The 14,545-nt window shown below is 33.7% G+C and overlaps 2 protein-coding genes across 2 annotated transcripts; one reads left to right on the forward strand and one right to left on the reverse strand.

Moving 5' to 3' along the window:
* Positions 1 to 977: 977 nt before the first annotated feature.
* LOC145049893 (protein TOPLESS-RELATED PROTEIN 2-like) lies at positions 978 to 4,290 on the forward strand. The gene is made up of 8 exons (XM_078998235.1): positions 978 to 1,025; positions 1,073 to 1,174; positions 1,258 to 1,440; positions 2,901 to 3,026; positions 3,123 to 3,212; positions 3,455 to 3,640; positions 3,728 to 3,900; positions 4,056 to 4,290. The coding sequence occupies exons 1-8, from the start codon at positions 978 to 980 to the stop codon at positions 4,288 to 4,290; spliced, it is 1,143 nt and encodes a 380-aa protein (XP_078854361.1).
* A 3,840-nt stretch (positions 4,291 to 8,130) lies between these two features.
* On the reverse strand, positions 8,131 to 8,745 carry LOC145049895 (uncharacterized). The gene has a single exon (XM_078998236.1). The coding sequence runs from the start codon at positions 8,743 to 8,745 to the stop codon at positions 8,131 to 8,133; it is 615 nt and encodes a 204-aa protein (XP_078854362.1).
* Between the last annotated feature and the right edge of the window lie 5,800 nt (positions 8,746 to 14,545).

Consider the following 14,545-nt stretch of genomic DNA (forward strand, 5'->3'; position numbering starts at 1 on the left):
AAAATGCAATTTGAAAATGTCAAAAAACAAAAATAGATGCACATTTCTAACAAAAAAACCCGTTTAACTCTTTTTTTGACCTTGGATCTATCATAGACGATGGATTTTGAGCACATTTATGGTGTTAGTTTCGAAAAATGTAGTTTGATTTAGATGTTCCAAGGTTCTTGCATGTTTTTATGTTCCCAAAAGAACTTTGCTATGTAACTTTGTGTATATATATATATATATATATATATATATATATATATATATATATATATATATATATATATATATATATATATATATATATATATATATATATATATATATATATATATATATATATGAGAAATTAATTGTTTCCTACCTTTTATGTCTACAAATATTCCTATATACTAATATTATGACAGGTGTCATTATTTTATATTTAGTTAATTATTTCATTAACAGTATATTAAGAATATATCAAATTAAATTAAATTGAATTGTGAAATGATGACACTTATCATAATGTTAGTGGATATAAATATTTATAGACATAAATGGTAGGAGACAATATATATATATATATATATATATATATATATATATATATATATATATATATATATATATAAAGACACACACACACGAACCTACCACGAGGGGATTAGATGGGATTACATAGAATTATTACCGACGAGAAATTAAATAGCCTTTTACCTTTGATGCCTATAAATGTTCATATCCAATAAGATTATAACAAATCACCATTCAATATAATTTTATTTAATATATTCATAATATAGTCTTAATGAGTTAGTTAAAAAAATATGGAATTATGACAGTTGTCATAATTTTATTGGGTAGAAACATTTGTAGGTATAAAAAATAGAAAACAATGTAATTTCTCATTACCATATTACACTATTAGTGGCCGTCCATTTGTGTTGAAATGAGTCGAATGTCAAACATTGCCATTTATTGGATTAAGTAATTGGAATATTCTTATAATGTTAATCTTGTTATATTGCACTTATCAGTTACTATTGCCGGTTCCGGTAGTATTGTGTTTAACGTTGAAACGTTTGGTTTTTAGGTTGTGCAGTTGATCTATACAAAATCTGGATTAGATTTGCTTGCACTTTCTTCAAGTGGCATTCATAAGCTATGGAAATGGAAACCAAGTGTATGGAATCCGACCAGGAAGGTATGTGTTAGTCATGAAATCTTCTAATCAACATACTTCAATATATAGTTGTTGACTTTTGATTGCTCCTTGTACTCGTTCAGTCAACTGCATCTATTGTCCCAAAATTGTGGCAACCAAAAAAAGGGGTTGTCATGTGTAATGATTTAAATGAGAGTGAATCTTCTAAAGAGTCAGAAGCCTGCATGGCATTGTCGGAGGATGATTCTTACATCATGTCTGCCTCTGGTGGGAAACTCTGCTTGTTCGACATGATGACTTTCGAGGTCTGTTTTCTTTGTTTGTGGGGGTTATGTGAGCTGAACAAATATAATTGATAACTCACAACATCTCCAATCATCAAAATCGAGAATAGCTTTTTTTGGGTTTACCACGTCACATTTTCATTTAACTTTATCAAAGAAAATGTTATTAGGTTAACTCATCTCCAATCATAGACAACTTTTAATAGCTTTTTATGACATTAGTTAAATTAACATCATCTTTGTAAAGTATGCTATAGGTAAATTAAGTAATATAACCATAATTTAATGTGTATTTGATGAAAATAACAAAAAAACCTGTTTTTAGTAAACATAACCACTTGCATTAACGACAACAAAAGGCATTAACAGCAACTTGGAGCAATATCGGCGACATCTGAAACAGTAACGACGAACCAACATCGATGACCCTTTAGCGGCGATGCGTCGCTACTAACGGTATTAGCGGACACTTTCTTTGCCTTAATTTAGTAGCGACAGACGTTGCCACTAAAGGTTAATATTATTGTAGTCTTACCGGTTCGAAATGGCACTTCGGACAAATAAAAACATTTTATATGACAAAAATATATTTTCGACTGAATTCCCGACCAACATTTCGGATTCCAAACTAAAATTTCCGATTTTGAGAAAAAGAAAAGTCTGGTATTTCAAAAATAAGTCTGAAACCGATAAAAATTTCTAGAATTTAAAGAAAAAAAAATTGTTTTTTACTTAAATCTAACAAAATTTTAAATAACATAGTAAATGTGAAATATATACAATACTAGTAAATAAATGCAGACATTGTATTAAAAAACAGTGAAATTAAACACTTTGAAATGAACATTTCGTACACAAGTGAGGATATATCTTTTAAAAAAATGGAAATAAAAAACTATAAAAAAAAAAAAAAAACTTTGGAATTTGAAGATAAAACCAGGGCGGAGCATTCTTCGAAAAAAAAAGGAATTTCATAATATGAATAGTAGTCCGGAATTAAATATTCGGGACAAAAATGGTTATTTTTAAAAAACTAAAAAATGGTTATTTTATTTGAAAAGATCATTTATATAGGTTACATTATTTAATTTTCTTATTTTATATAAGCCTCATATAATTTGATAATTTTAAACATATGTAATATTTATAAAATTAAACAAGTGATTGACAATAACAGTAAATAAACACAATATGTTATAATTTATAGGGTTTTGGTATATGAAAACTCCGAATGTATTTTGATATAGAAATAAAATGACACTCACCTCATCTGATTGTTTATTTTTAAACACACATCATATTTTGAATGATTAGAAATATACAATATATATATTTTGAATGATTAAAAAGATACTAAACAAAATGTACCTTATTAATATTCATCCTCTAAAAAAAGCTCTTATTTTAGTATGCGATTCCGGAATACGAATTACGAATGTCACTTTCAAATAGTTACATTAATTGATTGGCCTAAACTTCAGGCTATAAAAACTTTCATGCCCCCGCCCCCTGTAGCCACCTACCTGGCTTTCCATCCTCAAAGCAATGTTATTGCTATTGGAAGGGAAGATTCAGTGATACAAATTTACAGTCTAGAGATTTCTCAGGTAACCTTTACAACTTATATGATCGTCAGCTTTTACTTTTTAACAGTTATCATGTTGAATTGTACCCTCATATCTTACCCATGATGGTTCTAACAGGTGATAACGGAACTTAGAGGACACGGGAAACAGATTACAGGTCTATCCTTCTCATCGACGTCACTGGTTTCATCCGGAGTTGATGCTCAGGCAAGTGGTGGATGATCAATGATGTACGCTTAATTTTTTTTTTATGATGTAAAATAGTGTGTGTGTATATATATATATATATATATATATATATATATATATATATATATATATATTCACCATTAAGGCGTGGAAAAGAATATTGAATTCATGTTGTTTTTTGTATTATATTTACGTGCATGTGTTTGTGTTAAGGGATCATAGCTAATACCACATTTGTATGTGTTGAGTGGATTACGCAGATATGTATCTGGGATAAGATAAGATGGGAGAAGAAGAAATTAAGAAGGATACAGTCGCCACCTGGCCATCCATCATCACTTGTGGGGGAAACTAAAGTTCAATTCCATAATGATCAATGCCATATCCTTGTTGTACATGAAAGTCAAATTGCTATTTATGACGACCAACTGGAGTGCTTGAGATTGGTAATTAAATAGGCTGATCTCTTAATTTGCCAAGTTTTAGAAATTGCTATTTATGATTAGTATCTCATTGAATTAACCTTCTTGTAGTGGTCTCCAATAGAACCTCTTTCTGCTGCAATTTCAAGCGCGACATATTCGTGTAACGGCTTGCAATTATTTACTGGATTTTTGGATGGTGCTATTGGAGTTTTTAATGCAATCAGTTTGAAGCTTCAGTGTCGAATAGCACCTTCTGCATACTTATCAGCATCGCTTTCCAGGTATATGCCATGAAAGAGGAACTAGAAAAATTAATCATTATGTAATCCAGCTCAAGAAAATAGGATTCCTAACACTTTTTCTTTTTCAATATTTTTAGTTGTAATGAAACAATATTAAAATCTACTTATCATAATCTTCATGTTCTATTTTTCAGGCTACAAGTTGATTGGGTTATTTATTCTTATAATCTTGGCAACAGTAACAGCACCCCTCATCCTGTTGTTATTGCAGCACATCCATACTGTCATAACCAGTTTGCTCTTGGAATGACTGATGGTTCTGTCCTTGTCATTGAACCGGCAGATGCAAATCCTGTTGAACACGACTCTTTTATATGGGAAACAACAAGACTTTTATTAAGACACTTAAGGAGAACTTACACTTTGTGAGACTACTACACACTTTGCTTTCTTTGAGGCTTTCTTGGATGGTTTGGAGCAAATGAGCTCCATACCTATTTATAGGCCTCTTAGGAAGGTTCTAGATACTAGCATACACTTACTACATACTAGATAACTCTAGAACTATCTAACATACTCTACATGCTTCCATATGTTTCTAGAACGTTCTACCATGTTCTGGAGAGGTCTAGGTTGCTCCAGTGTCTTCTAGAATGATCCATATCATTCCAGGGTCTTCCATGTCGTTCTAGAGTATTCTAGACTCTTCCGGTATATTCCAGAGTCTTCCATAGTCTTCCATAATGTTCTAGAATCTTCTAGAGCATTCTAGAACAAGCTAAAGTCTTCTAAATAATATTTGTTTTATTGGGCTAGTGATGATCTTTAACACTCCCCCTCAACACTAGCCCTTATTCTTCGTACCATGTTAAGCTGACAGCGAAAACCTTCACATTTTCCAGTACTCAGCCCTTTGGTGAACAAGTCTGCTATTTGGTCATCGGTCTTGATCTGCCGCATCTCAATTTCTTCCATCAAGACTTTTTCTCTGATAAAGTGATAATGCACTTCCACATGCTTTGTTCTAGCATGAAATACTGGATTTTCTGCCAGCCGAATTGCAGATTGGTTGTCACAGTGAAGTGGTACTGCATAGTCAACTTTTTGATGTAAGTCCTCCATTAGGAGTACCAACCATGTACTTTCTTGAGCTGCTACGGCCGCTGCTTTGTACTCCGCTTCCGTGGTTGACAATGATACTGTTGGTTGTCTTTTACTACACCATGATATTGGTCCCGACCTAAGCTTGAACACATACCCAGTGGTTGATCTTCGGGTATCATGGTCTCCTGCATAGTCAGCATCACAATATCCAACCAACTTGCAGTCTTCTCCTCTTTTATACAAGAGACCATAGTCAATTGTACCTTTGACATATCTCAAGATTCGTCGGGCAGCATCCAAATGAGGTTTCTTCGGACTTTGCATGTATCGACTCATAACTCCAACTGCATAAGCAATGTCAGGCCGAGATAAAGTTAGGTAGATAAGACTACCTACTAGTTGTCGATACATCGTTCCATCATCCAACTCTTTTCCTTCATGAGCACATATCTTGGAATTTTGCTCTATTGGTGTTGATATTGGATTACACTCCAACATGCCAAACTTTTGAAGTATATCTCTTGTATACTTTTGTTGGCAGAGGAACAACCCTTCCTTTGTACGATCAATTTCTAACCCCAAGAAGTGTTTAAGCTCCCCCAGCTCTTTCATTTGGAATCGCACCGATAGATTTTCTCTTGTTTGATGGATTTCTCTTTCGTCATCCCCGGTGATGATCAAGTCATCCACATAAACCAACACAATTGCCAACTTCCCTTCTTTTTCTTTGACGAACAGGCTTGAGTCTGCATGTGCAACTGAATAACCACTTCAGGTAAGAAATTCAGCAATCTTACCATACCAGGCTCTTGGTGCCTGCTTCAATCCGTAAAGAGCTTTTCTCAGCTTGCACACATGAGTGGGATTAACTGCATCCTCAAATCCCTTTGGTTGGTTCATGTAGATCTCCCGATCTAATTCTCCATGCAAGAAAGCATTCTTCACATCCATCTGCCATAATTTCCAGTCTTTACTAGCCGCAAGAGCTAGCAGCACCCGTACAGTAGTTATCTTCGCCACTGGACTAAATGTTTCATCATAGTCCAGTCTATATTGTTGTGAGAACCCTCGAGCCACCAAACGAGCCTTGTATCTTTCAATTGATCCATCTGTGCATCGTTTTAATTTATAAACCCACTTGCAGGAAATCGGTTTTATATCTCTTGGTCTTGGTACCAGTTCCCACGTTTGATTCTGCTTTAAGGCTGTAACTTCTTCTTCCATTGCCTTCTGCCATGCTTTATTCTTAACTGCTTCTTCATATGTCTCCGGCTCTTTAACACCGTCTTCTAAAATGGCCGCATTAGCATACTTGGGATTAGGCTTTCGGATTCTTTCCGTCCTTCGAAGTTGTGGAGGCGGCGGCTCCCTTTCACCGGCATCACTTGTTTGAGTTACTTCTTGCTCAATGACATCAGTGTCGCTCGGATCTTCAGGTGTATCAACACTTGACCAAATATGTGCAGTTTGCTCCCCCATCTTTTGTTTTAAAACTTCTTCAATATTTTCCGAGTCTGGTAGTACTTTCTTCTCTGAGGACCACCATGAAGATGCTTCATCGAACACTACATCTCTTGAAGTGTAGCATCTTCCACTTGTTGGATCACAACATCTCCACCCTTTTCTTTGATTGTCGTATCCAACAAATATACACCTGACTGCTTTCTTGTCAAACTTGCTACGTAAATGACTAGGCACAAATACGTAGCAAACGCAGCCAAATACTCGGAAGTAGCTAACAGTAGGTTTCATGTTCCATAGCGTCTCAAATGGTGAGATGAAACCTAACCTTGGTTGGGGAAGTTTATTGATCACATGGGCAGCAGTTTGCATTGCTTCAGCCCAAAATCTTCCTGGGACATTCTTCGCGTGTAGCATGCTTCGACAAATTTCTGCAAGATGTCGATTCTTTCTCTCAGCTACACCATTTTGTTGAGGTGTGTTGGCACATGTGAATTGATGACGTATACCACATTCTTTTAGATAGCGATTGAATTCTTCTGAGGTGTATTCTCCTCCATTGTCTGAGCGTAGACACCGAATCTTCTTTCTCACTTCTCCTTCGACCGTTGTCTTGAATTCTAGAAACTTTGAGAATGTTTCAGATTTTTCTTTCATGAAGAAAACCCACACATATCTCGAATAATCATCAATGAACGTCACCATGTACCGCATCCCGCTAACTGATGTCTGCTTGACTGGACCGAACACATCTGAGTGAATTAACTCTAGTGGCTTCTTTGCTCTAAAATTTGACTCCTTGTATGGTAATTGATGAGCTTTACCATACTGACATCCAACACAAACAACATCTATTTTAACTTCAAGTCGAGGTAAGCCATTGAGCATGGATTTCTCCATTATTACCTTCAACTTGTGATAACCAACATGTCCCAGCCGTGCATGCCATAGATCTGCTGTCTCATTCTTACGAGTCTTATCTACATAGGCAGACTCTGCGGAGAGCACATAAACGGACTCCACTCTTCGTCCTTCCATTGTTGGCGTTTCTGATATTTTAAGATCTCGATAGACCTTCACATCTTGTGGGCCAAACAAGACGTAGTTGCCTGACGATGTTAGTTGCGATACTGACAACAAGTTCTTCTTCATACCTGGCACGTGATACACATTATGTAGTGACACCATGTCAGATTTATTACCAGGCATGATCGTCGTTTTTCCAATCTGAGCAACTGGAAGTCGTGCATTATTGGCTGTAAGTACCATGCGACTCCCTTTGTACTCCTTCACGTCTTGTAGTTTGTTCTGATCGCCAGTCATGTGATTGGAGCATCCTGAATCAATGATCCAGTCATTTTCATAGTTGATACGCTCTCCCATCATTGTCATGAGTGCCAACTCATTTTCTTCTATGGCACATAATGCCTCAGCATCCCATTCATCCTCTATTTCCTTTTTGGAAGTTACTACATTGCTTTCCACAGAATTTTTCTTTTACCAACAATCCTTGGACATGTGGCCCCACTTTCCACAGTTGTTGCAGTTGCCTTCGAACCTCCTCCCCCGAGAACTCTTATTGTCGGTCTTTTGAGATCTCCATGGTTGTGAGGTTCCTGGTTGACTCTTCCCTTTGTCAGCATTTTTATATCCTTCTTTAGGAGGTGGCTTAAAATTCCTCCGACTTTTACTTGTGTAGAGTGCTTATTCTTCACTCTTCAGCGTGATGCCTCCCATTTGCTTAGCCATAGCTTCTTGGCTAGCCAGCAAATTCTCAAACTCTACAAGTGATGGTTGAGCGGGCCATCCTTGTACAGTAGTAACAAAGCTTCTATATTCCAGCCTCAGTCCATGGATAATGATCCTCTTCATTCGAGCTTCTGCAATGACGGATTGCGGATCTAGTTCAGTAATATCCCGACATATCGACTTGACCTTGTGGAAATATTGAGCAATCGTCATGTCACGTTGTGAGATTGATAATAGCTCGTTCTCCAAAAGTTGTAGTCTCGTATCATTCTTCTTTGAGAAAAGCGTCACAAACGTATCCCAAGCTTCTTTCGGGGTGTTCTCATCCCGAATATGCTCCAACATCTCTTCTTCGATTGTGGTCTTCAAGGCAAACATTGCTTTGCCTGCTTTGATTTTCCATTTACGTAAAGCACCATTAACGTCTTCCTCTGGTGGCGTAGTTTCGCTTCCACCAACGACCTCCCATAGATCTTGTCCTTGTAAGTAGGACTTCATACATGTTTCCCACGTTTTGTAGTTGTTGTTGTTGAGTTTCTTGATTCCTCCGACGACTTGGAGATCACCCATCGTGTTGGCAGTACCTCGGTAATACCAAACAAGCTAGTTTCGATACTAAACTTGCAGAGTCACAAACTACTCACCATACAACGAGAATCACTCGTTCTCACTATCAAGAAACCTTGCTTTGATACCAGATTGTTGAACACGACTCTTTTATATGGGAAACAACAAGACTTTTATTAAGACACTTAAGGAGAACTTACACTTTGTGAGACTACTACACACTTTGCTTTCTTTGAGGCTTTCTTGGATGGTTTGGAGCAAATGAGCTCCATACCTATTTATAGGCCTCTTAGGAAGGTTCTAGATACTAGCATACACTTACTACATACTAGATAACTCTAGAACTATCTAACATACTCTACATGCTTCCATATGTTTCTAGAACGTTCTACCATGTTCTGGAGAGGTCTAGGTTGCTCCAGTGTCTTCTAGAATGATCCATATCCTTCCAGGGTCTTCCATGTCGTTCTAGAGTATTCTAGACTCTTCCGGTATATTCCAGAGTCTTCCATAGTCTTCCATAATGTTCTCGAATCTTCTAGAGCATTCTAGAACAAGCTAAAGTCTTCTAAATAATATTTGTTTTATTGGGCTAGTGATGATCTTTAACAAATCCAGGTTGGGGTGGCTCGGTGCCTCTGAAAAAGCGTCATCTACCATTTGAAACGTGTCTTTCATTTTTTAAATAAGTTGTAAACTTAAGTTTTCTAGAATTCATATGATTTAGATATGGAATTCTTGTAATTGTTTTCTAGAATTGTATATAAACCATTGTAACATTTCATTTCCGTAACTGTTGTACGAAAGTCTTTTATACTCTCGTGAAATATTATGAGCAGAGTGATTCTTACGACGAAGTTTTAATGAGAACCAAAGGTTCTAATATCTACTTCAAGAGTTTAGCCACAAGTCCACAACCAGTGCATAATTTCAACCAAAAAATGGGGATGTACTGTTTAAAGAACCGGAGGACGAGGTTGGGAGAAAACGGGATACATTTGAACACTGTTGAGACCGAATATCTTTGGTGCAATTTCAACGAGGAGCAGAATACTGAAAAAGTCAATGTAAGTATAAGTGACCACGTTCTGCACCCTTCGGAGAGTTTTAAGTACTTTGGGCCAATGATTCATGTGGGAGGAGGATCACCAATCACATAAAGGTTCGTTGGTTAATGTTGTTGGATATAATACACACTACACAGCATATTGGTAATTTACAAACTGGTTTACAAAGGCATGTATGAGTTACATACTTGACCCAAGGCAAAAGCAAAGAAAAAAAAGAGGAAATTAATTTATTATTTATTGAGTTTCAATAAGTAATTAGAAATTAACACGATTAATTTATATTGTTTATTAAAGTGTTGAAAAATAATTTATAATTAGGTAACAACATGCGACTGGAATCCACAAAAAAGTATAAGTCAAGTGAATGAAGAGTCACAATAGTGCCACAAAATGTAAATACGTAATCTCGATGTATGTGTCATTAGTTAAGCAATGTAAACCATAATGGTGGCTCATCATCCACACAAAAGATTTCACAAGAGTACTGGATATGACTTTTTACTTGCTTTTCAAAATGAAATGTTAAGGGTTTACAATGGATGTGCTGCAATAACCACAGGATACGGGGTGCTGTTGCTTCTGCCCAAATAAAAAGCACAAGTAACCTAACATCAACTTTTAGTTGCCAAATAATACATCAGAATTAAAAAGTGTCCAGTATCTTGCTTCTTTACAACTTAAAAGATATTAAAAAGGGCTACATATGCAAGAAATAACAATGTATATTCAGTGTTTTGTTTATTATACCATCTTAGATTCATTTCTCTGTGTTACAACATTGCGGTTTGAAAAAATCTACCAATTATAGGTATATCATCCAAATACAAAGCAATTTTCACTGCAATAGGTGGCTAGAACTTTCAAAGTATAATGCTCTAATAAGAAAAAAAAAACTCAAAGTATAATGCCTTAGTAAAAAAAACCCAGAAAGTACAATGTTGTAATTCCAAGAAATGAAAGTAGGATGATATAACAAGCAAATAGATGAAAGTAAGTTGTTATTTCTTGCATTTAGACCTTTTCAGGAGTATGAAAAGGTAAAAAATTGTTACGATTCCCATTTTTTGTGTTGGGATAATATAAAAGAATTTTCAAGTTCTTTCATGGCATACCTGGAAATTGATGAGGATATGTAGGCAGAAGGTGCTATTCTGCATCGAAGCCTTAAATTGTCTGCATCAAAAATACCAACAGCACCATCGGAAAATCCAGTGTATAACAGCAACCCATCGCATGAATATATTGCACTTGAAATTGCAGCAGAAAGAGACTCTCTTGGAGACCACTGAAAAAAGGTTAATTCAATGAACCAATATTAATATTCGCAGACAGAAGATGGAACTAATTTATTTTTAGTAGTTACAAAAATCAATTTCATAAACTATATGTAAGTTATGAGATCTGTGTATTTACCAATCTCAAGCACTCCAGTTGGTAGTCATAAATAGCAATTAGACTTTCATGTACAACAAGGAGATGGTGTTGATCATTATGGAATTGAACTGTAGCTTCTCCCACTTGCCTGAGCATCAGCTCCCGATGAAACAAGTGAAGTCCGTGAGAAAGAAAGTCCTGAAATCTGTTTCTGATGACCTCTGAGTTCGATTATGACCTATTAAAACCATCATATAAGCACAATCTTAATTATGAGTTGTGTAGATTGCCACTAAAAACAGCAACAGTTAAGTTACCTCATCAAGTCTTAAATTGTAAATTTGTATGACTGAAGTTTCCATTCCAATGGCAATGATATTGCTGTCTTATGGATGGAAAGCCAAGTAGGTGGCTACATGTGGTGGGGGCATGAAGGTTGTCATAATCTGAAGAGTGACACATTCCCGTATTGGTATTTCAGAATTGCATAATAAAATCACATAAAGATGTCTAATTTTTTTAGCCTACAGACAATCAAAAGCAATGCAGACATACTTTGAAAGTAAACACGTTCAACAGGGAGACTTTCCCACCCTACAAGGATCTAACCCTTTGCAGACGGCACCTATCCAGACGACATATGTCATCGGCAAAATTCGATCTATAGAGACGACATGTCGTCTGGACAGAGTTTTCAAACATTGACCATATGTCGTTGACCAGAAAAGCTATACAGACGACAAGTCGTCTGCATAGGCTCGGCGGGAAGGGGCAAAATATTGGCGGTATATCGAATTTCTATACCGACAACATGTCGTCGGGAGGGGGAATTAAAAAAAATATCTTCGATTTATTTTAATTATTTGTCGCAGAAAAGCAATATGATGTTGTTTTGGTCAGCCTATGCAGATAACATGTCGTCTCTATAGGGTGCTTAAAAATTAATTTCGATTTATTTTTTATCCATCTTGCAGAAATGGAATACGATGTTGTTTTGGTCAAGCTATCCAGACGACATGTCGGGACCGATCCGCGTGAAAACCCTTTTTTATTTTATTTTATTTTTTAATGAAACGAAGTGGAACGACGTCGTTTTCGTTTACCTATAGAGACGACATGTCGTCTCTATAGGGTTTCGTTGTAACAAAAACGCTTCCGGTCTTCATTTTCCAGTCGACTGCCCCTTCCATTTTCCTCTCAATTGCTTCGGCAATCCCAGGCATTTTCCGACATTCCACTTCATCGGCCAGCTAAAAGGTAAGGTTTTGGTCCTTAATTTCTTCTTAATTAGTAAGAGCTTGAGTTTTTATTCCGATTTTGGGGGATTTGTTTCCGGTTTTGGAGCCCTAAAACACTGTTGTCGGCCGGAGTACAAGAACGGTGAACATGGCCATAGAAAACGATTTCCGGTGATATACCTATCTTCACCACCGATTTTAAGGTTGTTTTTTTTTATTTTTTTTCCCCAACGTGAATGCAATGTTCATTTTTTTCTTATTCCTTCAATACACCATGATGTATAAACTTTTTAGATTTTTTTTTGGTTAATTGCTTATATATATATATATATATATATATATATATATATATATATATATATATGCATTTTGAGGAATGAAAGTATGTTTTGGCATGAAAATGAAAATGAAGTTATATAGGCATGATTTGTTTATGCTGTGGTATGATTGTATGAAATTGAATGTATGTTTGAAATTGGATGAAAATTAGAATTGTATGTTTGATTTTGAAATTGGATGAAAATTGGAATTGGATGAAAATTGTAATTGTATGTTTGATTGTATGAAACTGGATGAAATTGGAATTGTATGTTTGATTTTGATTTTGTATTTAGATATATACATTTGTATTGTATGTCTAAAATGAAATGAAAATTAGAATTGAATGTACTGTATACATGTATGATTATATGATACTTTTGTTAATTGATAAGTTATAGTTTTTGTATTTAGATACTATTATTTGTATTGTAAAGTGCTTAATATGGTTTCAAAGTGCTTAATTTTGTTAGTGACGTAATGTTGGTCATTACGACTTTAGCTTAATTAGGTTATTAATAGCAACGTACTTTTAGTAATTTTAAATTAATGATAGAGTAAAGTTGAATTAATTAAAAAAATCAATGCAAATAAAATACTAAATTAATTTTAAAATCATATTAAATTAGCTTTAAAATGAAATTAATTTTAATTTTAAAACAAAATCAAATTAATTATAAAATCAAATTAAATTAGTCTTAAAATCAAATTAATATTAATATTAAAATAAAATTAAATTAATTATAAAATCAAATTAAACGGTATATTTTTTAAACCAAAATATTATGTAATATAATATTAAAAGTATGATGCTATAATAGAAAATAAACAAAAGTGTTATGTTATAATTAACAAAATTATGATACTTTTGTTAATTGATAAATTATAGCTTTTATAATTAGATGCTATTGTTTGTATTGTAAAGTGCTTAATATGGTTTCAAAGTGCTTTATTTTGTTAGTGACTTAAAGTTGGTCATTACGACTTTAGCTTAATTAGGTTATTAATAGCAACATACTTTTAGTAATTTTAAATTAATTATAATGTAAAGTTGAATTAATTAAAAAAAAAATAAAAAAAAAATATTAAATTAATTGTAAAATCAAATTAAATTAGCTTTAAAATCAAATTAATATTAATTTTAAAACAAAATCAAATTAATTATAAAATCAAATTAAATTAGTTTCAAAATCAAATTAATATTAATATTAAAATAAAATATAATTAATTATAAAATCAAATTAAATGGTAAATTTTTTAAACCAAAATATTATGTAATATAATATTAAAAGTATGATGCTATAATAGAAAATAAATAAAAGTATGATGTTATAATTAACAAAAGTATGATACTTTTGTTAATTGATAAATTATAGTTTTTGTATTTAGATGCTATTGTTTGTATTGTAAAGTGCTTAATATGGTTTCAAAGTGCTTAATTTTGTTAGTGACTTAATGTTGGTCATTACGACTTTAGCTTAATTAGGTTATTAATAGCAACGTACTAATAGTAATTTTAAATTAATTATAAAGTAACGTTGAATTTATTAAAAAAAAATAAAAATAAAGTATTAAATTAATTGTAAAATCAAATTAAATTAGTTTTAAAATCAAATTAATATTAATTTTAAAACAAAATCCAATTAATTATAAAATCAAATTAAATTAGTTTTAAATCAAATTAATATTAATATTAAAATAAAATAAAATTAATTATAAAATAAAATTAATATGATTTTCTTATTAAAACACATTGAATCTTTGATTTTTAGTTTAAGTTTCTTCTTCATAATGATTGTGAAT

This window comes from Lactuca serriola, chromosome 5 (assembly GCF_051521515.1).
Source record: "Lactuca serriola cultivar US96UC23 chromosome 5, Lser_US96UC23_V15, whole genome shotgun sequence".
Lineage (NCBI taxonomy): Eukaryota > Viridiplantae > Streptophyta > Magnoliopsida > Asterales > Asteraceae > Lactuca > Lactuca serriola.